Raw genomic sequence first — 25642 nt, forward strand, 5'->3', positions numbered from 1 at the left:
AGAAATGCCTAAGAGCCAAAAGTGGAAGCCCAAATGCCTAGTGTACAAATCAAATTCCCACTAGCAATAAGCCGCTGGAAAAAACTACCAGATATATGTCAGAATCTGAAGAAACCAGTCTTTAAATCAAGATTGATTTTTTTTAGAAAATATATATAACCATACAGCAGTTATTGAACTCAGTTAAAGAAAAAAAGACTTGAGAAAAGAAAGTAACTTATGACATAAAATCCTGACCACACAACAGGAAGGTTTATGCTATTAAAAACAAAACAAACAAACAAACAAACAAAAACACAAAAAAACCCACACAAAAAAACCAAAAAACCAAAAAAAACCCAAAAAACAAAACAAACAAACAAAAAAACCAACAAAAAAAAGAACAACAGGGAAACTGAAGACCCAAATACACTAGGTCTGAAGAAATCTGCTTCCTCTCCATGTTGCATGGCCTTGGCTGCATCCAGGTGCACACTCTCCTCCTCTCTCTCTCCTATTAATGTCAGCAATATAGTTTTACTATAATGCACTGTGGTACACTGGTTTTTCCAGCTGTTTCACATAGCATTTGAAAGGAATAGGACACTTATAAGAGTAGGGCACTGATGCAGATGAGACAAGCTGTTTGCCTGAAGTTGCTCCTTTTCAAAACTTACTATGGAAATACCTGCAATTTGTACGTATTATAGGCACAGTATACTGTTGACCCTGTGTAAATAACATTGCAAAGTGACCACATCTTCAAGCTTTTTGTTCCTCCAGAAACGTAACTTCCAAGACTATATTGCCGTAGTAATTCTCTATTATTTGGAATATAATAAATACCTCTATTTTAACCTTTCCCTCTACACAGGCAAGGGTTTTTTTCTCCCCTTCTACAAGCACAAGTACCTTGTGTTAAGCACAGAACAAGCTGTCACAGATACCTCTAGCACCATTCAAAATATTCTGTTCATTATATTAGTAAGTAATCCTTCCTAGATCAAATTAAGTTATATGTTTCTCTTCTGAGAAACAGAATTCAGATTAGACAGAAGTAGTTACTGCAAATATCTCAAGCTTCCCCAAAAGTAAAGTTTTGCTAGAAACTTTATAGCAGGAAAAAATGGGGCAAGGATAACAGACAGCACAGAAGAAAAGAGGTTTCTCCACTCTACCTTCAAATTACTGTAAGTTTTGCTGAGGGAAAACTAACCTATAATCAATACTTCTGGCTCAGTCTGACATGAGAAATTCATGAGGTATTTCAAAGTTCTGTCTTTAGCCTTACATATTAACTGGGCATCAATTAAAAAAAAAGTTATAAACTTTGAGACAGTCACAGTGAGTTCTGGAGTTCTCTAGTGAGAACATGTGATCACGGAATAACAATCCTGGCATTGTCCAGCTGAATACAAGGAAACACAAATCAAACATTCACTGTCATACAAAAATGCCCCATGTACGGTTTTCAAAAGATCTCACTTCATGTCAAAGTCCTGTGGTGCAATTAAGACAACTAACTGATATTTAACTGACCTACAAACCAGGTGCATCCCCCCAGCTGTTACAATAAGTAAAGCATTTACTTTCCAACACAAAAGACCTTTATGTATTGCTGTTGGAAAAAAGCAGATTTTGTTCTTCCATTGACCTATGGACTTCAAAATGTTTAACTTCCTACATGTGGGACATGCAGCAGTCATAGACTGCAATAAACAGTTTGTGTTTAAGATAATGCATGTCCTCAGATATCTAACCTGAAACTAAATATTTGCTGTTTAATGAACTGATACACCAGGCAAAAAGCTATGAATAGAGGGATTAAAAACCCTAAAAAAATATTCTTGCAGCAAAACAAAAGTCAGTCTCTTCTCCAACTGACTTGGGACAATGCATGAACTTGCTTCATCTTTTTTAATCCAAGAAACAACTCTTAAACACTGAAAAAAATATATCCTGAGATTAGCTCACTTGGTTAGAGGCTGGTGCTAATAACACCAAGGTCACGGGTTAATCCCTGTAGGGGCCATTCACTTTAAAGTTGGACTCAATGATCCTTGTGGGTCCCTTCCAACTCAGAATATTGTGTGAAACCTGACACCCATTCACTCTGGCTGATGATGTATAGACCACCCAATTGTATTAGAGATAAATTTGCTCAGAGTGCACTTACAGAGACTGCAGTAGGCACAGATTTATATCATTGCAGACTGGAAAGAATAAAAACACTCAATTTCTGAAAGTGTTAAGAGTACTGAATTTTCCAGCAGTGACAGTATGTGAGCAGTCAGACATATCATCAATATTCAACAAATTGTTCCCTAATGAAAACGCAATTACTTTATTGAGTACTTTTATGAGGGTTCACAAATATGGTACTGCAAGCAATTACATCAAAAAAACTTCCCATGCCCACTGTCTCTGAAAAACTGTGAGACATACCTGATTAGTGCTTTTTGCAGCAGAGTTGGTCTGAGCTGTATTTGAAGAAAGGGAATCAAAAAAGGCTTGGTCAGCTAACGAGTTACCGCAGCTAATGCCGTCTTTTGCACCTTCAGTTATAATCTGGAATGGAAAAGGTTGTAAAAGATTTTTCATATATAATAATATATATATTATTATATATGAAACATCATATATAATCATCCTAACATCCTAACATTCATATCACTAGATTTTAAGATGATTGCATATAACATTTTTGAATTCAAATTCAATAGAACTTTAGACAAGAAACTGATGTGATGTTCTGGAAGATTTACTTCCACAACAGATGGAACTGGTTTGCATTGTAACTGTAACACACAAGATTGTTGTGGCAGTGGACATCTATCTATAAATTCCTTAGGGATTAAAAAGTTTATTAACATTACTGCTTGGAGACTGGGAACTCAATACTCAGAGGATGAATTTGGGACAGTAAGTTTGGAGAGCCAAAATCTACTAGACCATGAGCTAATCAAATGAATAAAAACAGAAGGCCACATGAGCCAGCATAGTCCTACTTTTCCCCTCCCTTCCCCTCCACTTTTATTTTTAAATAACACAGCACTGGTGAAGGAAGGGAGGCACGTGCCTTAAGAGGCTGCCAGAGTCTTCACCTAACTGGCAACCTGCAGACATACAGACACAGGCCCTCCAAGTGTGAACCAGGTTCCGGTCTTTGCATTGAGATCCCCATTCCATCCCCCACCCAATACCACTAGTCTTCAGACAAAAAACAGATCAACACACACTGAAGAGAGAGCAAAGGCCCTCAGTAAGAAAATAAGCTGAGTAGTCTCTGGGCTTGGGATCCCATATCCTGAGCCCTAGAACTGCGACTCCATTCCAGAGATTTATGAGAGTGTGACGAATCTGCCACAGCAACACCGGTGCAAACTTGCATTACTCCTTTCACTTCCACATTTGTATCGTCAGATAGGAAAAGAAAACAATTATTGGATTATGATTCAAAACAGCTCATGTTCTGCAGATCACTAGTATTTACTACAGACAACTTCCTGTTGCATTTCTTGGGAAACTACTAAGAGGCACAGCAGCTTTGCATGGTATGTTTGCACTGGTCTCCAAAGCCAGCTACAGCTGCAAAAATATGATTATATATCCCAGGCTGTAACACTGATAGTTTTATGTTTGAGCGTTTCAGTCTGATCAGCAAACCAGAGCATGGCCTTTTTAGTAGTTCTACTTTCCTAGTGCAGAGCAGCATAGTTACTTACCTCAACATAATCTGTTGGAACAAGTCCTCTCTCACCTTGGCTGTTTTTTCCCTCTAACCAGCCTCCACCAACATCCTAGAAGAAGTAATACAGAAATAATTTTGCTAGATGGATCCCACAGCTTGCTTCAAACAGCTCAGAAGAAAGCACTGTCTCGCTGTCAAATGCAATGTTCAAAACACAGTTATGGCTGTATAACCATGAACAAACTCACTTAAAGCTGCTGAAGCAGCAGATACTCATTTAAACAGAACATAGACTGTGCCAGTTTCACACAGCTATTGTGGACTTTAGATTTTAGCAAGCATGAGAGGAAAAAAAGGTTGGTTTTTCAGCACTTCTCATCATTTATGAAACCACAGTCAATTGTCTGAACACAGACTGCATACAAACAGAGCTATTATCATGCCCATTTCAAAGCATTAGTTTTAATCAATAGACTATAAAGAAACAAGATACAAAGAATTAAGTTATTGGTAATATCTGTAAAAATCTCTGCTTCATTTATTGAAGATGCAGAGATATGTGATGAGTGAGAGCTATTACCTGCAAAAATGTTAAGGGTATTCTCAAGATTAAAAGAGCCACATGCCATACAAGATCTGGAGACACTCTTTCTACTTCACATTTATTTTCAGAGGCAGATCTCATGCTATTAGTTAAAAAAGAACTAACACAGTTCAGCTCTGATCTCAGTGGGGCATCCTGATACTGTTTGGTTTTTTTTAAACATATGTTCTACATACACTAAGAAACCTCTGCAGACCTTTTCAGTTAAGCACGGTTAATTCCAGGACAACATTACCTGGAATAACTGAGTTCTGTTTTAAATCAAACTGTTTATGGAACACATGTCAAGCTAGCTCACAGGTGAACATTGGAACCACACATGCTAGATAGCAATTACTGAATTCTAGGTTTTCTTAATTTGCTTTTTAATGGATATATTTGTTTATTCACAATTTTGTTCTTTCATTTGGAAATTTTATGTAATCCCGCACTTAGCAGAACTCTGTTTATGTATTCAAGATTTTAAACAGTAAAGATCAGTTATTGAAACAACTTTCCTTTTCACTCAAGAACACAGAAATAATTAGACGTCTCAGATTATAAATTCAATTAGCTTGGTTAAACTGCAAGAGCAATGACATCTTAATCCATAAGTCATATTTGCACTGCTACACTTAAAAGCAATCTTCAGTGGACTTGCATGACTTACCCTATTGCTGTCTAAATTTATCATATCAAAAAAGATCAAGAGCCTTTGTGGAAATCTGTCATGGACAGCATAAAATAAAGTGTAACTTGGTTTTAAGTATACTGCCTTAATCCACAGATGTCTTTTCAGTGAGAACTAGCTTAAAAGTTGTGAACTATTTATTTATATTTAGTCCTACTTTTGTGACATGTCATTAAACTCCTGAACTCATTTAAAATGTAACCTCTGCCACAGCATGGCACAGTATCAAAGAGGGTTCTGGTTCTACTAAATATCTCCTTCAAGTATTTAAGATCAGTGGAACTAAAAATTATAAGAATTACACATGACTATGCTCTCCAAAGAACTAGTTTATTCTGCAGAACCTATGCTTCCTATACAATTAAATAAATAAAACCTGACTTTAAAATCAGGTGGGTTTTGTTTGTATATGTTTTAAAAGCAAAATCTCTTTGCTAAGCCATATCACCAAACAAAAATCAAAAGCAGAATGAATCAACACCTTGTTATCAAGGGTAAGAATTACATAGAATAAAAGTGCATTCAAATTCAAAATGTCCACATAAATAAAATACCAGTGTTCAAAACTACTGTTCATTTAACAAGTGCCTGATAGTATTATCAATAGTATTTTCACTACTTCTTCCCTGTACCTTATTCATATTTCTTTAATTATGAAAGAATACACAAATGTAGTAAGAAATATTTGGACTGAGTTCTTCAACAAGCTTGGAATGTTGCAGTAATTGATTAAGAAACTCAAAATCTAGAAGGGAGCTGGCATGTCACATTTAAATGCAAGTGGCAAGCACCTGAAAGATTAATACACGCAAAATGTGGAACATTAGGCACACAAAAAGAGATTAATTCAGATGTAAATGTTATCACCATCATTAGCTCTTTCCTCTTCCTTGGCGCTCTGCTCTGTTTAGAAGGAAACAAAGCTGAGCACATTCTTAAGTGTGTGGGCACAATTTGAGAATCCCCTCTCCTCCAAAACTTCTCACTGCATTTTTTTTCCACAAAACTATTAGAAAATTCTTTGTATTCAGTTTATTTGCTCATTCTTCAAGGAAGGGTAGCCTTGGCTTCAGATGTCATCTAGCACCATTTTTCTTCCATCTGCTAGAAGTAGGTCAGGAAAGTGCACTGAAAGCCCTGATTCCATCTCGGTTTTCTTACCGGGTTGGTAATTGTGATGATCTCCCCTTCACTGACTGTCAGCTCGTTGTTTCCAGGCTCAGCAGCAAAATCATACATAACACGAGCCTGTATGTGAAAAAGAATATAACAATGAGCCTTCCAGCTTATTTAGAAGTATCAGCACAACTTATTCTTAACTAACAGAAATAGTAAGTGAGGTCAGGCTGAAAGTACAAAGAGCAACTCAGCACGCAAGGTGCTAACATTTCCTAGATTTGAACTCCAAACGGAACAGTAACAAAAACTTTACAAGATAAAAATCTCATGTGGAGCTTGTTGGAGATAATTTACCAGAAGGATTCACAGTTCAAGGCTGGCTGCCATGTCCAGAACTATCCATATGACATTTTCCAGGGGAAGAAGGAAAGGATTCAAACTTTAGCAAACAATACAATTTTTTTTCCTACAAGACATATTCTACTTCCAATTTGGGTAAAGGGAACTGTTTCATAGAGCAAGCAATTCAGAAAAAGAAAAACAAATAACTGCAGATGTAAGTAACCACTGCTGTACATAAAAAGTAATATGTAAAATTATGTTTTGAGACTATATGGGAGGAACTATGCAAACGCACAAGCAATCAGTGAGAGTAGGCCTGTTACATATTGCCATGTTGGGGAAGGAAAAACAAAACCAACCTAATTTTTAAGTGTTTAGATGCACAAAGGCTTTGCTATGTACTGACTCTGCTACTACACTACATAAAGAAATGTTACTTTTGAAACACTGACAAAGTTGCCTAACATTTAAAGAATATTTTTGCTCCTTTATACTAAGAACTGTGACATGACCTAAGATTATATTTATAAAGATATTTTCATTGTCTTCTATTAAGTTCCTTTCCGATCTAAAAAGTAGAGGAATTACGAAGGGACTGTATTTACTTTCTCAGAAACTGTTGAAATGGATGCATAGAGAAACTATATATATTTTCCCCATGGAAAAGGAAGATCTAGAATCAGATTTTTAGCTTTCCATTTAAACTGGCATATTAGAAAACTTTTAAACCTGATCCTTTATCTGAGTTTCTCTTCCCTTTAAATAAAACTCATCACAGTAGTAGAATTCATAAAAGATAAAACTCTTATTATTTACACCTCAAGTCTTTATGTTAGCCAGGTATCCAAGAAGTAATTAATACATTATTTTATCTGATTGATGCCAATGCTGGGGTATTTAAGAGCAGCAAAAGAGAAAGCTAGACTATTGGTCAGGAAAGGCAAACAGAAACAGTACAGATTTTCTCAGACAGTGCTGACACAGAAGAAAAATATCAAACTCAATGTATATTGCATCATAGCCCTTATTTCTACAGGTCATACAGGATTTAATGTAGCAGAAAGTTTACTTCAGGAAACACACCAACTTCCCTAGCGCTTCCCTAGCACATTTTGAAATGCACATTTGCTAAAGCACATGCTTTACCTACCTCAGCTCATACAGAAGTGAGGTTTGTTCCTGCAGGTTAAAATATTAAATTTAAGACAAAATAAAATTTTATATTGGTGTTTCTAATAACATCAGACACTGTACAGCAAAGAGTTCCTTCTTGTACTTGGAGGTTAAGAGGAAGGAAAAAAAATCACTAAACAAAAAGTAATTGTTTCTGATAGAGATGACAATGCAATAATGATTTCTGTTGAAAGCAAATTATGTGCTGGAAAAAAAAAATACCATTCACCATCAAGTCTTGCCTGTCTCAAAACTGCAAGTTGTTATGATTCCCACCTAGACACCCCTTTTTCTGACATAAAACCATAAAAAGCAGAACTTCCCACCCCCACATTTTAATTTCATGAGTATTATGTGGAAATATTTCTGGCTGGTCAAGTGATACTTTACTTCAGTGTAAATAAAAACAGAACTGAGAAAAAACACATATGTTGTTGTTCAGCTGACAAAGCTTATGTGCACAATAAATCAAACACTTGGTCTTCTCCACTAGAGCAGCACAACATTGCAGAAAACCATGTGTCCCAAACACTCTGAATGCTTCCTTGCATGAAGGTTTTTCCCTTAAAATGGAGGGTTTCAACACTTTCAGATTATGCCACACAAAACCGAGACGAAGAGGAGAAAACTGTGTTCAATAATAACGCTGCTTTCTTCCCAGCAGCACATCAGGTCTCTATGCAAATATAAGAATAAGCAGAATACCTTTTGAAATACAAGAACATTTTAAGTAAGGGTGTAAAAAGCACCACTCTCCAGACCTCTTCTCTCAGCAGTAGTAGATGAAGGTGTTGAACATGTCCTTTTTACATCAGGTTACTAATATTTATCCAGTTACTAATATTTATCTGCAAGTCCACAGTGCCCAGATGCTATGTATCTGAATCATGGGGAAAGCAGCTTTCTTAACCAAGGAGTCTTCGTAGCCTTATTCAATAGCACACCATAGTATTAAGTTCTTGCTGCTATTCACAGGAATGATGAAAGTTTACCAGGACAAAGGCAATAGGCAAATTTTACCAGCCTTCAGAGAAACTGGCAAAACATCCCACAGTAATGACCAGACTGGAAATGTAAGACCTATTTCTGTCTAATAAAAGAACAGCTGCAAATACTAGATTTCCTGAACATAGCAGGGAAATAAAGTTATTCAGAAAAATCTGGAAGTATTCAGCTTGTAGGGAAGGAAAGGCCAAGGGAGATAAATAGAATTTAATAAAGTCCTTGTGCCAAAGTCCATCTATTCACCTGCTCTAGATGGTTGCTAAAGTTGTTTAAAAAAGTAGAAGAGGGGAAAAAATTACAAACAAACTTTGCTTACTGCAGTTTAAGAAATTGAAAATTAAAAAAGATTTGCAATATCACATAAATGGATTATTACAGAGCATTAAGAATTGAGGTACCTGTAACCTGTTGGAGGTAATCTGCAACCTGATCCATATACTGACGTCTCAAATAAATTCCCCAGCTTTTTCTGCCAGTACTCTCCATTCCACTTGCATTTCTGGGGGTAACTTGCCTAGGCTGGAAATTAAGTCCCTAAGAACTTCTGGTAAGCTTTAACACTACCCCCTTAACTGTTGAGATTTAATGGGGAAAATAGTATAAACTCAACCAACTCCAAAGTAAGTAAAACTAAGTGACTAAATGTTTTCCCTCAATTAATAAGTGCACTGTTAACAATGGAAACCCCCTGCCCCTTCTCTGGGCAGAGGCTTCAGCCCGAACCTTATTTAAATTTCTAACAATCAGTTCCAAAGTACTATAAAATGGAAAATGGTTTGGTTTTGCAATGAGCTTTTTCCTTCTTACTGGCCACAAATATTGCATCCAAGTAGCAGTTAAGGCTTAGAGATAGATCTTTGCAACTTATGCAAAATAGCAAGTGGGCATGGAGAAAAGCATTTAACAAGAAAAGCGTTTTAGCTCCTAGGTACTGCAACACATGCATTGAATATTAGGTCTAAGCTTCAAGACACTTTGAATATTTATAAAATGAGAATTTCTGATGAATTCCAGATCACAGAACTAACACCATGAAGAAAACTTCTTCAAAACAGAGGTTAAAAAAATATAAATAAAATACTTGCTACAGTAACTATTGTGCTTCATATTTACTTCTGATCATATATAAAAGGATCAAACAATCCAAGAACTACAGAAACCTCACAGATTCAAACATTTTTTTGGTGGAAATAGAAAGGAAAGCAGTAATTCTCGTTGTTATATCAATTCTTTGGAGCTGGTTCTAACTGCTGTAGTTACAAGACTGGACTGCAGTTTCCCAATTTACAGATTTACTGAACTTATTACAGTCTGAAGTCTCTTAACACTGAGAAGTTCTAAGCATTGCAATCAATCCCTATTACGGTCTTTTTAGAATTATAATAGTAATCACACCTAAGCATATTAAACCACAACAGATTCTCCACACTAGAAAGCAGTATCTAGATTAGTAAAAGTATTATTCCTCTGCAGACCCGGAGCAGACTTTCCTCTATTACTTCTGTCTCAGTTGGGTACCTCCCCCTTCTTTCCATAATACTAAAAACTTAGAGGAAAAAGAGCAACAAAACAAACAACAAAAAACTAAGAGCATTTGCCATCTTATTTCTGAAAGCAGACGTAAGACTATGCAACTATACCTGTCAGTGTGTCAAGACTAGTAAGCGTAAATTAAGAGGGAAGGAAGTTGTCTAGCAAAAGTCACTAAAATAAAATTCCAATGAAGGGTTACACTATCTCTACACTAAGTTACTAGATGAGTATCCAAGATCTCTGCAAACATCCTGATCCACTGGCTCTTCTGTGTGTCCCCCAGAATCTTGAAAGAGATGATAAAGCAACAGAAGCACCTACTTCTCATAAGAATCTTTTTGCCTTTTCCAAAGTGTTTCACTCAAGACTAGGCTCAGATGGAAGAGCAACTTACCCCCAAGCTGGACAACCCTGATGTGCACAGGCACACGCCTGCAATACAGTTTCCCTGCAGCAGGCTAGCTGTGCACAGAGAAGGACAAGGAAAGCTGTGTATTCCTCTCTACCCATAAGCATACAGGCTAACAGCAAATGCACAACATTTGTGCTCAGAGAAGCTTTCCTAATAGCTTCCCTGCCTAAGCCTTTCTTGATAAGAATGACTAATGATCCATATGAAGCGATTACTGGATTTTCTTTAAGGTCACCCTTCTGAACCAAAATGTTTTTGTAATGCTGGACTTCCTGATTGTAACACAACACTCCTGCATCAAAGTATGCTTTATAGCACCAAAGTTGGAGAAGTCACTCAAAAATTGGACACACCTTTGAAAATGCTTTCCCTATGGACATTGGTATTAGAAAGAGCTCTTGTGTAATGCAGTAGATTCATCTGTTTCGGCCATGTGTTAGAGTTTGGGAAACTTGGACCACAACTGCTTCACTTGGTCAGCTGGCAGTGGCAGATAGTACAACGGAAATATCCATAAAAGTTTCATAGCATGAAATTCTCATAATAACTGCATGCCTTCCTTTTTGTAGTTAGCCCTTCAGCAGTTCAGTGCTTCAGGCACCCAGCAGTGCTGTTGTCAAGAGACAAGGATTCACAGGTTTAAATTGCTTGGTGCCACTGTCAGAAATTCACCTACTGTATCACAGCAGCAAGATGGCAACACCTTACAGGTTCATGCTGGTGGCAACAGTTCTCATATTCACAGAAAGAAGGTCAAATTCCATACTTCTGATTTGGAAAGTATATGGGGCAGATAAGTGTGGGTTTAAGAGAAATCTGCATCCAGTGGAAAAGCAGAAACCATAATTTGGGAAGCCTGGTAAAATGTCAAAAATCAAATTAAAAAAAAATTTTAAAAGAAAGAAAAGTCCATTATTAGTGCTTTCCCCCCCTCTTTCTTTACCTAGGACTCTTCTGAGCAAGTCAAGTCCTTAAATTTTAAATAGCCTTGTTAGTAAGACCTGAACTTTTCTTCTAGGATGGCAGCTTAAGCTTTTAGCTGAAACGAACAACAAAGGGCTTTTGATCACCTCAAGTAACTCTAGTAACATTTCTATTACAAATAAACTTCAGAAAGGTTTGCTATAAAAACTGCTTCAGTTGGTAAAAATATTCTTTGGTAGGTCTAGTAAGCATAAGCCTTTGAAATCTGCTGCTTGTGAAAAACTGATAAGCAATACATTGATCACACCTGAAAACACAGAACAGGAAAATGCATTTCTGTCTGCCCAGACTTTGTTTTATTCATTCTCTGCTACAAGCTTTTTGGATGTGGGTTTGGTTTGAGTTTTTTAATACATTTTTGGCAAGGTTTCTTTGGTTAGTTTTTTATTTTTCAGAATTATTTTTTCCCAACAGTATTGTTTGTAGAAGGAAAATATTCATTCTGAAGGGCAGTTCTAAGAGAACAAACTAGAAATAGCATATGTGGGATATAGGTTGGGATCCCAGGATCAGAGAAATTGAGGAAGCAGACAGAAAATAATAGAGATGAAAACCTAGCTGCAAATAAATTACTTCAGAAATTGGCAGTTTATTTTAATTACATCCAAAAGAATGGTTCAAAATTAAGCAATTAATCTATAAAGTGGCAATACTCTGCAAACAAAAAGCAAAAGTTTGAAAAAACTCTCTCCAAGTCAAAACACATGCCAAGTCTCACTGTGGATATTACTAAGGGTACTGCAAGAAGTTTAAAATAGCTGCTGTCCAAAGAGCTCAGAAAAACAGTAAGGAAAATGCTTCAGAGATACAGACAGGAGCCCCTCACCTCTTTCCCACCTCAGAGGATTGAGGACACTAACATTCTTCCAACAGTGGCTAACATTTAGGCAGATTTAACCATTTCCCTACCCTTTATCCTGAAACCTAAGCTCATTCCAAAAGCTAAATTATCCAAGTCTGAAGAGATTTTCACTGCAGCATCTGCAACATTGAATCATGGAATCATAGAACAGCTTGGATTGGGAGGGACCTTAAAGTTCTTCTAGTTCCAACCTCCCTGCCATGGGCAGAGACAACTTCAACGAGACCAGGTTGCTCAAAGCTCCATCCAACCTGGCCTTGAAAGTATAAAAAAAATTTATACTAATAATAAGGGAAACACCTGGGGCTATGATTTGACAAAAAATGCCTTTTTATTTATTATTATTATTTATTTATTATTATTATGTATCACAACTGTATCAGACTGCTAGGCAAAGTGTGCATTTGAATAGTCTATACAGAAATATCAAGTGGCTCTCCAAGTGCCTGTGACTCAGCCTGAAAAGGCAGCTACCTTCTGTCTTGCCACAGTAAAGAAATCTCCACATGTTTCTCTCACAGGCTTTCCCTAAGAGACAAGAAGTAAACAGAAAACTGACGATGAAAGCATAAGAGGACACTACAGGGATATTGTCTTCTACGACAAACTCCTACAGAAACCTTACCTTAGGAATACAAGAGATTATACATTATAGCTGAAACTGCCGGTTAAAAATTATAAAGATTTATTATAAAGAAGAAAAGACACCAATGTTTATCTTTTTAACTAATACAGAGCAAATGGAGAAAATGTATATTGCTTCTATAATGCTAGAATCACTTTTCTTGTGTATGTGCTCAATAGGAAAAATAGGAAAAAACCTACTAGCCTGAAAAAACAGACACATTTGATACTATGACTTTATTAAACAACATGCAAAAAATAAAAGTCACCTGTTTAATTAAAACTTCTAGTATTACATTTCTTTTCTAATACAATTATGTTTTGCTTTCAGCAACATCAGCATTAAAGTAAACTCATCCAAAATATGAAACTAAGTTCAGTCTGGACTAAGAGAGGTCACACTTGTGGACTAAGAGAGGTCACAATATTCACGTATTATTTACACTGAATTCCCTCACCAGCTGTAACTGCTGGATCCTCACACTACTCTAGAAATTCACATTAAAAATGTCTCTTGATCTGCTGGCTCACTTTCCTCAGAACAATTTTTCAACACTAAAATAAGTTCAATAGCCTAAAGCTAGTCATTTGAAATCAACGCCACTGACTATAAGCACATTAGAAGCAAATTAAATACAGACAAAATGCTAAGAAACAAGGACTCACATCATTTCTTCCTGCTAATAAAACATGCTTGCAGACAGAGGAGACACAGAACAGGGAGCTTCCCTTCAAGTCTCAGAAGCTGCATGTACCTACAATACTTCAGTCAGGTACTTAATTAATTATTCACACTGGATTAAAAGGTCCATCTCATATTGGAAGTAAATTGATAACAAAACATGAAGAGTTTCCAAAAAGCACAAAACACGAAGCACAAAAGCACAAAACCACTGACACTTTCAGAATTAGAATAAAGGTGTAATAAGCTTCTCTTGAAACCATTTCTGTATGATTTTGTCTAAGAAAGAAGTGAATAGGCAAGTTTTCAAGTGTTAAAAAGACTTGGAAATGTTTTCTATAGTATTAATAACTAACTAGCCTCTTCAGCAACTTGGGTTTTCCTCAGTGAGGACAGATTAGCTCTTTAGATCTACCACGCAGTCCTGTCTTGCTGAGAATCACTTCTTGGTCAGGAAAGAAGATCTGAACTCTGTTCAGGCTAGTCTAACTCATTTTTGGTTACATATCTTATTTTTGATTCACAGAATGTGAACTTCTTTATAGCTGTCTACCTGCAAGCAAGCATCAGCACATCCCAAAGCCCACTGAAATGTGCTCCTGGTCAGCATTACAGGGAGCATGCACACCAAGAACTTGCATTCAAGAGAATTCCTACGCAGTAGGCCCTTTCTTCATCTCAAGCATCTAGGACTAAAAGTTATCGATGCAGTATGAGGGCTCAAGTGACTGAGATTTCTTAAAAAGTGTTAGAAAGTAACAGATCTTAAAATCTCAAGGTGTTAAAACAAATTACAGCTTCTGTTCACGCAGTTATAAGTCAGGTGGGTAGATAACCACTGCCACACAGCATGAAAAAAAGCAAAGAGAAACTGCAATATTTTCCAGATTTACAACAGTACTTAAGAATGTTAAAGTCTGAGGATTATCTATAAGCAGTTCAGTGGTTTTAAAAAGCAGCATTCAAATTCTGATACTTTCAAAATAACCATCACAAACTCTTAAAAGATGTGCTTGGTTACCTTTTGTAGTGTTCCTACAGGCTTATTTAGGGGTACTGTCAAACCCAGTAACAGAATCCCCCGGCACCCAAGCAATACAGAAGCAAGGGAAATTCACTTGCAGAAATACATGCACAACACCCATGTGATTTAGAGATGTTTCCAAATACTGACTCAGATACTCCTCTGAATCACATCTGAGCTTTCAGTTGGGTTAAGCACCTGAAGGTTTTTTTTCTTGTTTAAAACATTACTTATAAACAAGTTATCAGTTATTAAAAATGTACAGCAAATCTTTTACTGTAAGGAGTTCCAATGATACCAGCTCCTTTTTCTACACTGCTCTAAGTGCCCAGGCTTCCCCATATTTTCCTTTCTGGATACCAACCTATTCCAGATCTCCAAATAGACTGGGGACTAAACAGTTTTAAATTTGAGAACATGAATTCCAGTTTCACCAGGACATACAACTGCAGCAAATACAGAATGGGTTTGTATTTAGGGATGTTAGGCAGGATGCATTTATCTCAAGTGTGATTAAAATCTCTGCCTAGATTAATCATTACTGCGTTTCTGAAATCAAACTGCAACATTTGCAACTGTTTGCTGAACCAATATTTAACAGTGCGTTTTAGAAGTCTGTTGTGTCAAGTCCCCTGATGTTTGCCTGAAACTTTAGGGCCACCACTATTGTACCCTCACTGTTCTGTCCCCAGAAAACAAAGCCAGTAAGAGGTGAAGGTTTCAGAAAAAGCCTGCAGCATTCACCAGAAAAATTGCCACATTGTGACCTACTCATTAAGACAGCTTGTAGACACACAATAGCATCGCCTCTATGAGAGCAGAGATTAGAAAAAACAGTAATTATCCTAATAACTGGAGAGGCACAAAGTTTCACTAAGGTTATCTAATGAACTTCAAGCCTTTTCAGACTCAGCACACTATTACACACTGTGCATCTCAATGTACCAGTTACACAGGCCAGTCTACGAGCAAATGAATACCGAGTAAAGCAAACTATCTGCATGTTAAAATGATGCTACTTCAAATACAACCTAACCCATAAAATACAGAATGGAATAGCTGTACTACTTTGAAGTCCCAAACACTGATAAATACTAATAGGAAAACAAGTATTATTGCATGTTCACTGAAGGCAGCTGGGAAGGAATCTGAAATGCAGCAGAACAAATTCTCAACATAGAATTCTGCTAAATTCTCTGTTACTTGAGTAACCAACATTAATCAATATACTAATGTTTTGGTATGTCTTAGCTCTTATTAGAAACACTTCTTTATGAAAGCCTGTGTTTACTTTTATTTTATGAACACAAGTGAGGAAACTGTTATACCAACATCAATGCACTACCATTCTATCAGAGGAAGCTTCTTTATTCCAGAAACGAAAAAGGTTCACATTTTTTGGGTTCTAATGTATCCAAGCCTAGAGCTATTTTAAGCTTTTCTGTCAGCAGCGTTGAAAAGTACAGGATCTGTAAAGTTACAAACTGGTCATGATAAATGGCAGCTCAAATAAGCAAAGCTCAGTCATTGACCTGGCTTGAGAACACCTGGCACTTGAACTGGACATTAAGTACCTGCAATTTAATGCAATGTGCACACTAGCAGTGATGGCCTATCACACTTTAAAACAAGGAGAAAAAAAAAAAAAGAAGAGAAACAATTCCTGAGCAGATGCAATAACAAAAAAAGGAGATATATCTCTGATATATGAATGACAGAAGTGGATTAAGTCATAAAACACTCAAAGTTTAATAGGACAGCACACAAATTTTTCTTGTACCAGCAACCTTTACAGTGACAGAAAGCACCAAAGAAGTCTGAAAAGTAAGTTTGAAGTTCTGCTTCCTTACGAATTACTAGAAAATGTGGCAGCTTGACAGAATGTGACAGAGCTGCCAATAAAAAAATTGTAATTCAACAACCTTCATACAAACTTCCAAGACTATGGTCTAGTTATTTGCAGAAAGGAAGATGTTTAATTTTGTATTCCATAAGCAATCATTTTCAGAGGACAAATACAGGGCTATTAAGGGAGGAAATTACAGTACTGCTGAAAGAACTGTGCTGTGACTAGGTAAGGACTAATTACATTATGTTATCATATGTTATTGCAATATTCAATTACCGAATTAAACCTTGACCCCCAAAAAAGAATTAATGCAGTGGAGGAAATAAAACATTTAGGTTTGACTCTCAAATCTGATGAAGCTGTAGGTTGAAATGAAGCACCTCATCTGACATGACCTTACTGCTGAAGAAATGTGAACTGTATAAGCTCTCCAGGCAATATCAGGATTTAAATCAGAACTAGAAGGAACAATAAATGTAATAGTGTTATCTCAATTGTATTTCTTCTGGAAACCACTCACATAATCATTGTAAAGAAAAAAATCCTCAACACAAGAGAGAAACAGTTTAAAGCTATTCTAAGGAAATTTTTATAGCAGTTCTTGAAAATTAGCCATTTTGTTCTATCAACCAAGAAAGAAAACACTTTGTTTGAACTGAGAGGACAACTTATTTTTGCTCTGAACATTAAGTACTGCAGTCTCCTAAGGCTGGGAAAAGCAAAGCAAGTCCAAAACGTACTGTGTATAAACAGAGATACCATATGAATACACAAAATAAAAGCACAACAGTTCCCTTGCCAAGGAGGAGCAGATGGCAACTCAGAGTAGAAGTCAGTAACTCAATGACAAGTCAGAAGAAACCAGTACACCAGTCCCACTTTTTCCAAGAGCTAAACTGAATGATTTCACCTGGGTAAGTCCCACTTGCAGAAACCCCAGGTCAGACATGGCTACCCCTCCCCAGAAGCAGCTGTTTTGCTTGGGCTCCCCAGAGACCTCCCACAAGCTGCACTGCCTGCCTCCTTACCGCCTCCTCCTCCTTCCAGCCACCTATTTTGCACATTGGAAACCCCTCCTGTAAAGTGGCTTCCTTTAAGGGGCAGGGCCTGGGGGGAAGAGCTGCACCAAAATACAGGAGGAAACAGAGCTTTTACCCACAAAAAACACGTTCACACGCAGAGTCGCTGGTTTGATTTCACCAGCACACTTACCGTGAGCCCGCACCCTGTCATTAGCAGTGCCCAGGACGGCTCATGTGCCCTTCATATCGAGTCGTGTCCTGAATGTTTCCTCGCAACTACACAGCAGCTGGATCAGCCTGCCTTATGGCAGCTCCCTACAGGAAGAGCTGTCCCTCGTGCCATTCTCCCTTTTCTATGGGTATCACATAAGACTAACTGTCAAAGTTAAATGATTCTGGTCTTAAAAGTTTTTTGGGTTTTTTTTGGGGCGTGTGTGTGTTTTTTGTTTGGTTGGTTTTTGGGTTTTTTTTCAACAGAGGTTTCTTATCCATATGAAGCTCAAAGAGAAAGAGTGCTCTGGAAAAAAAAAAAGGATAAAGCTCAGAAGCTTAAATTAATTTTTCCAGTAAGCAATATCCATATATTTGCTTCTCTTCAGCAGCATTTAAATTTTGCTTATTGGACTGCTACAAGATTGCTCTGTTTTTTGAACTTCGTGTTACTTGGGAAACTCTTTTCCAATCATAAATTGCTGAGAAAGCAGAAATACAACTAAAGAAAGTAAAAGCACAAGTTCTGATTTTCAGCTCTCAGAGAAGTGTAAAGTGACTTTGAATGAAATTGTGATACAATCTTTGAAATAGGTTTAGCTTTATATGCTGAGCATTGCAATACCTATTTATTTAAAATAATTCTAGATAACTAAATGTCGATCTATCTTTTTGCATGCTGGTTGAAACAAATCACTCCCACCATTTTGGTCTCTATTACCTGCTTTTGTAATGTTTTGCAAGACTGCTTCCAACATCATCCATGTTGCAATTGCTTGTCAGTTTAATACAGGAAGGAATCCATATATTTAAAATGGCAAAATTCTCATATTATTTTTCCCTTGGTGGTCTCCGTAAACTCTGAAATTTGCCAGGTACCCTAATTAAAGGAGGAGTTTATTGAATATTCACACATTCTTCTGTTTATATTCTAGGAATTTTTTCATGACCTGAAAATCTGAGGTTCTAAGGGGAAGATAATTCAAAGAGGAAGACCTTTAAAGAATGGAGTAAAATAAAGCTTTTTCCAAAGCTGCAGTTAATTGTAAAGCCTTCTTGCTGAAATAATACCAATGTATGGAGAAATTCTACCAGAGCGAAAATCTGAATCACTGAATCCATAAACCAGATGAAGCTTATGACATCTGATACCAGACTTCCTTCTCTTTAGCTGCTGCAATCATGTTTTTAAATGACGACCTCTGGTAATGAGTCTCTGATGACTCAATGCCTAGGTGCTTAAAATAACTTTGAAAAACTGAGTCAGAGGAATCATCATCCAAGCACAGCATCACATAGAATCTCACCAGCTCTCCAGCATAGAAATGAGAAGCCTTGCACTAGTAATTGCTGCAATGTAACATAACCCACTTATCACTGAACCTTTGAAAAAATCATAAGGCCTGACAAAGACAAAAGAACAGAAAACCTGTGTCTTCATAAAATTAGACAGTATCAGTTCTCGTGCTCATCCTAACACCTCACCCCTTCGATAGGTCAGGAATCTGTGGTAAAATTTGCATAACCAAATATTTTCACCTTTTATAGTCATTTTGTTGCCCCTTAGAAAACAAACCACCAAACCAAAATACTCAGAAAAGCCCAGGAAGTATTTTCACATGTACTTAATCACAGCCTAAAAAACCAAACATTTTCCACATGATTAAGACCAAAAAATCAAAATTTTTACTTTACCTAATTAGTTTTGTTCCATCACATCTTACATATATAAATCAACTGTGATCTCATTCTTTGCATTATGTCTTAAATAAATTTAAATAATTTAAATTTAAATAATGAATTTAAATAATGGAACATGTTGAACGGATTATGAAGTGATCTGCATAGTGGAAGTTCATCCCACTTCACAGATAAATTAAGATTTATTAACTGAATATTCTTTTAAGATGAGATTTCCTAGAGGAGTTTACTTCCAAAGTTATGACAATACAGAAGGCAGATTTGCAGAACACAAAGTCTGGGTATTTAAAAGGGTTTAGCACAGAGAGATGTTTCAATTCCCAGCTGCAAATCAGAACAAAGAATTGTTTCTGACCCATTCATAATGCAAACATACAGATTCGTGATGGTACAAAGGAAAATGTGGGACTTCTTTGGGGAAGCCTTACACTAGTGAGAGCAATAGGGAATCAAAAAGAAAGACGGAAGGAAGGAAACACGCTAAAGGATAACAATCTTTATTTTAAGTCTAATGTGTTGTTACCTTTTCCTACCTGAAATTTTCATATGTAAATCATGACCTTCCCTCACCACAACTACAAAATCATGCTAAATTCAACTATACCTGGTAAGTGGCATTCACAAGAGAAAACATGATTAGATGGACAAGAAAGCCTTGAACAGCATTTCCACGTTGTAGAAGTATCACTAAATTATCACTAAGTTATATCTTCTTTAAAGAACAGAGTATTCAGTCTAAGCTCTCATCTCAAGCGACTTCTTCCCACAAAAAGGGCCCAGTCCTACAAACAGAATCACCTAAATGAGTTCTCAAAGCAGACAAACCATTGAACAATCAAGAACACAATGATGAGATACAAGTGCCCCTAAAGTCCCAAAATAAAAACTGTTGGTATTGACACTAAGAGAGGCTTTAACCTCATGAAGCTTATCGATAGTTGCCTTGTGAAATACTTCACTTGTGAAAGTGATGTCACCAACTTCAATGGTGTTACTCCTATAAATCAGCTTCTAGTTCTAACTTCAACTTTTAAATTAAAATTCTCACTGTATGTTAGCAGCACAGGTTCCAGAAGAACTGTCTTGCCCATCAGTGTGCCATAACTTATCCAGTTCTTGTAATAACATCACACTTCCTTCTGAAATCAGGACTTAACAAATGGCAAAACATCACCCTTTTCAAGAAAAGGACTTGACTACGTTTCAAAATAAGTCTAAAAATAGACTGAGGTAGGGAGCACATTATTTGAAAGCCAGCATATTGCTTCCTGGCATTTCTAGCTCTCCCTATTGAATGAAGCTCAAAAACGAAAGAAAGGGCATGAGTAAAGCTGGAGCTTTGCAAACTCTATTGGGGAAAGAAGAGAAAAGGCCAAAGAAATCAAAAAAGAATAAAGAGAAAAGTAAGAATCTCATCTGCAGCTTTTGTAAGCAACTATCACAGAAACACATTTACAATACTGCATTTTCTTTGCGACCAAGTTTTGAAAATTTTTTAGGCTCAGGCACTTTCTGCCATCATTTGTGATGCACAGTTACAAATAAGGAATTAGTAAGGTTAACTCTGTTTCTGAAGGAAACATCCAAAATAAAGTATCTAGATTAAAGAATCAGTTCTTAAATGTGGGTATGAAATTGCTTACCTCTGAAGTCAGGTTCAGTTAAATTACTGTAAAACTTTGGAAATCAGCTTCTCCTAAACCATCTATTTTTTTTCTTATTTTGCTTAGGTGTTTTTACACTTGCTTCAGTTTTTAGAGCACGTAACCTTGAGCAAACCACAAAATCCACTGCCAAGTTATAGTAAGGATCTAGCCAACCAAAGAACTGCCTCCAGAAGCCTCAGATCATCCATTTCCCACTTATATTTCTATCCCTCATTATATTTCTACCCCTTCACCATGAAAGTCTCCCCCCAGCCAACTCTGCCATCCTACTCAACCTTTTGTATCAGCTCTAAGCAAACTTTCAGCTACCGTAACTCCCTAGAACTTGAGAAAATGGCCCTGCTGTTTCCGTTCAGTGAATTTTTCGCTATTTCAGCAACTTACTGCAGCTCAAAGGCAGGCCTGACTCCTGGCATGTACATCAGCACAGGATGAGGAGCGAGAAAGGAGAAGGAGCAGTGGAGACTGGGTTTAGCTCATGGCATCAGAGACAGCCTCCACAGCCTTCAGAGTGCCACGACAACCCCTTTCAACAATAGACTTCCCTACCAAGTTGCCAGTTAACAAATATGCAAGGAAACTATCGGTAAAAGCCTCTTGGTATGAAAATAATAGTCCTTTCCCCTGAAAGTTTTTATTATTTCAGTAAGAAATGCATTGAGTTTGAATGGTACAGGGAAGAGCCAGCACATTACACGATTGTAGATCATGTCTTCACACTGGAAAACTCCAGGAACTTAATTGCTGTGGTTTATCAAAGTGGGCGGCAAGAAAACAGACCAGGGTTTACAACTAGTTGTGGAAGAAATCCCTATTTGCATCCTCCATCCCCAGGAAATCTAACACTTTCATACAAACATTTGTAAATCTTGTAGACAAAAGTATAAAACCGAAAACAGACACTGGGCAAATTTCAATTCAAAACAAAGAAGCATCCATCAGCAAGAGAGTGGATGGTTTAAAAAAAAAAAAAAAGACAGACTGAATTTTCCATCACTGAAAGCATTCAAATCAAGACTAAATTTTCCCATAGCCTTCCTTGGAAAGTATATTTTAGTTTAAATAGGAATTAATTCAGAAAGTGCTAATAGCCCAAGCAGCATAGGCCAGGCTGGACTGTCAGTCACCCCTACCAGCCATATAGGATTTGATATCATTAAAGTTCAAAAAATTCATACTCCAGATAGCTAATTACAGTTTAGGTTTTTTAGCATTTCACTTACAAAACAAATACACCTTGCATATTTCTTTTTAAAATAGGTCATTTTAGAAAGAGCACGAGCAGAAGGTGAGAAGTTTGTTTCCAATTTAAAAAACAAAATTTACTTTCCAAGTGAAATGGTGACTGGTTAGTAGGCCGATTTCCTAAAAACTGTTTTTTGAGCCAGTTACTCCCTTACGCAGCTCAAAAAACAATGTATGCTTTACTATCACTGATGTTTTCACAAACTGAAAAAAATAAAATCCAAATCAGGGCCATTTGCAGAGAGGGACCCATCTCCTGGGTAGAGCTCACAGAAAATAAAGTAACCTTCTCTTCTCTGCCGCTCTCAGTTACCAGCATAACAAAATAATAACAATAAAATACCAAGTCTTTACTGACTACCACTTCCCAATTTTACCCCCCAAGTTAAAGCACATTACCATAACTTGCAATGTGTAGAATGAAAAAAAACTGCACCACCTGATTTCAAGCCAATCCTAGTTAGGAAGTTAGAAATTATACACCCTTCAGTGTGGGGCCATAACAGTTCCAAAAAAAATATTTAAAGAAAAGCAAAGTGAAAATTTCCAAATGTATGAATAAAATGGCTTGGTGTGTTCACCACAGAACACAGGATCCCATGAGGATACTGCACCTCAAAGTGAGGACAGAAACAGTAAACTGGCTTAGTACAATATCTGCCTAACATGCTGTGTATCATGTAGTGTATGTGCACCAGAAGTCATGTTCTTGCTACATACAATAGTTAGGCTGATTACAAATCATTCATACACGCATCTCACAAATCACTGGAAATCACCAATACTAAAACCAAGTGTATCAACAATATTCTAAAAGCTCAACAGAACATAATTTCACTATATTGACACTTTTTAAACTGCCTAAGTGGTTTTGAAACTTAGAATCAATTTCCCTGTGCTACTGAAAAAGTTTACTAAAACATGAGTAAACATCAATGTACATGGTTACAGAGACAGCTACTTTTTGACAAGTTGTGGAATTTTTTCAGCACTGAGAAGTACAACACAAATAGTGCACTTCCTCAGTAAAAGGAAGTTTTAAAACTGCTAGCCAAGCTAATGGAGTCAGGTGACTCAAAATAATACTTCAAATACCAAAAAAGTCTTCCTGAGATACTTAGACAAGTCACAGATGAGTTGCTGGTGGATGTTAACTCACACCTACACAAGCAGAGACGCTTTCATCAACCAATGTAGTAAACAAATATTTTTTACTTAGAAAGTTTCAGATAGGATAAGCTAATTTTCAGTGTTGCATTAATAGCAGATACTGTTGAAGAACTGAACAGTATAATTTAACTTCCTGCCTCTTATGTGTGTGTGTGTGTGTGTGTGTGTGTGTAAAATCAGAGCTTACTATTAAGAGGTCGCACAGTGCAGACCCTGGGCTCCCACAAGAGACACAGCACACCCTTCCCCCGGATCCACCCGAGGGGGTCAGCATCAGCTGCCCTGACGCGACGCGAGGGCCAGGAGGGCGAGGCGGTCGGGCCGGCCCGTCCCAGCCCCGACGGGCAGCCGGGACACCCGGGACCGGGGCCTGCCGCCGGCCGAGGCCTCTCCCCGCCACCGCCCGGTTCTCCGGCTCGGTGGGAGCAGGGCAGGGTCGCCCGCGCTGCAGGAGCAGCACCCTCGGCCTCCGGCAGCTTTTCGGCCCTACAGCCGCCCCGAGCGAGTGGAGGGTGGCTGGGCGAGGAGCGGGGCCAGCGGGGCACAAACACACCAGAAAACAACTTTCCCCCGCCCCGGGATCGGTGCTGCCCCGCTGAGCCCCGCGCAGGGACCGGGCGGCGGCGGCGAGGCCCGAGCGCGGCGCTCCCCTTCCTGCCTCCCGCGGCCGCCGGCGAGGGGCAGGCTCCGAGCAGGGCAGCGGCTCCCGCGGCCCCGACACGCCGCCCGTCCCCCCCGGGACCCCCGCCCGCCCGGCCGCTCCGCCGGGCCCGCTCGGCGCAGGGGGCGCCCCGGAGCCGCCTCCCGACCCCCGCGCTCTGCTCACCTTGGTGGCCATGGCGCTGCCGGCGCGGGCTGCGCTGCCGCTCTGCCCTCCCTCCGTCCGTCCGTGCCGCGGCTGCTCTGTCGGTCGGTGTGTCCGGCCCGCCCGCCGCCGCCGCTGGGCCGCGCAGGCGGCTCCTCCTCAGCGTCCCCCGGCCGCCGCCGCCGCCTCCTGGGGGCCGCTGGGCAGCTCAGCAGCCAAGCCCCGGCGCTGGGCCGGCGAGGGCTGATGAAGCCGCACGGCAGTGCCCCCGCCCCGACCGCCCTGTCCCCCGGCTCGGCTCGGCACCCGGGGGCAGTGGCGGGGCTGTTTCTCCGCCGCCTCTCCGTCAGGGCCGCAGGGAGGGAGGGAGGCAGGCACCCACGGCGCTCGGTGATCCCCGGAGGAGCCGCCCCGCCGGTCCCCGGAGTGCGGGGGTAGGCGGACGTGCCCCCCACACCCGGTGCCCTCAGCGGCTTCGCCCTTTAGTCAGTGTTTGCCCCTAAATCGTCGTTCGCGTTGGGGAGAGGGCCCGCAGACAGGCGTTATCGGCCCCTCGGTTGCTTTTGAACGGAAATTTTGAAGCGACTGTACAGTAAGGAAAGCGATTTTTCCCCCGGCCAGGCTCCATCCGCAGCTGTCAGTGGGCTGTGCCTTGTCCCTGACCTGTTGCAGCCGGGCCTTGGTGTATAGCAGTTAGCAGCAGCAGCAGTAAATAGCCCCAAGGAGCTGCTCAAGGTCGGTAGCGTTCCTTTTGGGTGCTCTACAACCGTCTCATAAAAACTGTGACCCCACTTGATTTCCAGCCTGCAGGAGAGACGAGATGGGAGGCTAAAACAAGGGGAATATGAAAATCCAGTGGCAGTGATCATGCAGAGTACTGCACCATCCAAAAAGTGCAGCTTCTCATTTGTATATGTATAGTGGTTGGCCTGGAATCAGGAGACGCTTCCTTTCTGTAGAAGGAAATACATGGTGTAATTGTCACGGATGCCAAGGAAAGCCATAAGAGGCAGGTAGGCAGTTGGGAAACTGCATAGAACTCTTCATCTGCATTTCTTTGTCCACAGAACTTACAAGCCTCTCTTCTGATATTGGTATATTTTCTCAGTGAGAGAGCTTTATTAAAAGAGAAAAATACGTTCACAGCAGATTTTTTTTAAGTTGGAGATAGGGAAATAATTTCTGTGAAGAGTGAGGATGACAAAGTAAGAGGAAGCTGGCTATTTAGCTGCCACCACTTTCTGAGTGACTGAACTGATTAACTTCAGA

General features: G+C 38.9%; 1 protein-coding gene across 3 annotated transcripts in view; it reads right to left on the reverse strand.

Annotated features, from left to right (window-relative positions):
• The window catches only part of SNX9 (sorting nexin 9), a 60046-nt gene extending 34955 nt beyond the window's left edge, over window positions 1-25091 (reverse strand). For 2 of the 3 annotated variants that reach the window (XM_039387390.1, XM_039387389.1), the window contains exons 1-4: window positions 23756-23871; window positions 6106-6192; window positions 3705-3779; window positions 2425-2547 (exon numbers count right to left, since the gene is read on the reverse strand). In XM_039387390.1, coding sequence (XP_039243324.1) covers window positions 2425-2547; window positions 3705-3779; window positions 6106-6192; window positions 23756-23842 — 372 coding nt within the window. In that variant the 5' untranslated portion in view covers window positions 23843-23871. Of the gene's footprint in view, window positions 1-2424; window positions 2548-3704; window positions 3780-6105; window positions 6193-23755; window positions 23872-24394 lie in introns of those variants that run through there. The other variant, XM_039387391.1, reaches the window with a different exon arrangement.
• Window positions 25092-25642: the final 551 nt, after the last annotated feature.

The sequence above is a fragment of the Pipra filicauda genome, unplaced genomic scaffold (assembly GCF_003945595.2).
Source record: "Pipra filicauda isolate LSUMZ 115617 unplaced genomic scaffold, ASM394559v2 scaffold55_size4083901_pilon, whole genome shotgun sequence".
NCBI lineage: Eukaryota > Metazoa > Chordata > Aves > Passeriformes > Pipridae > Pipra > Pipra filicauda.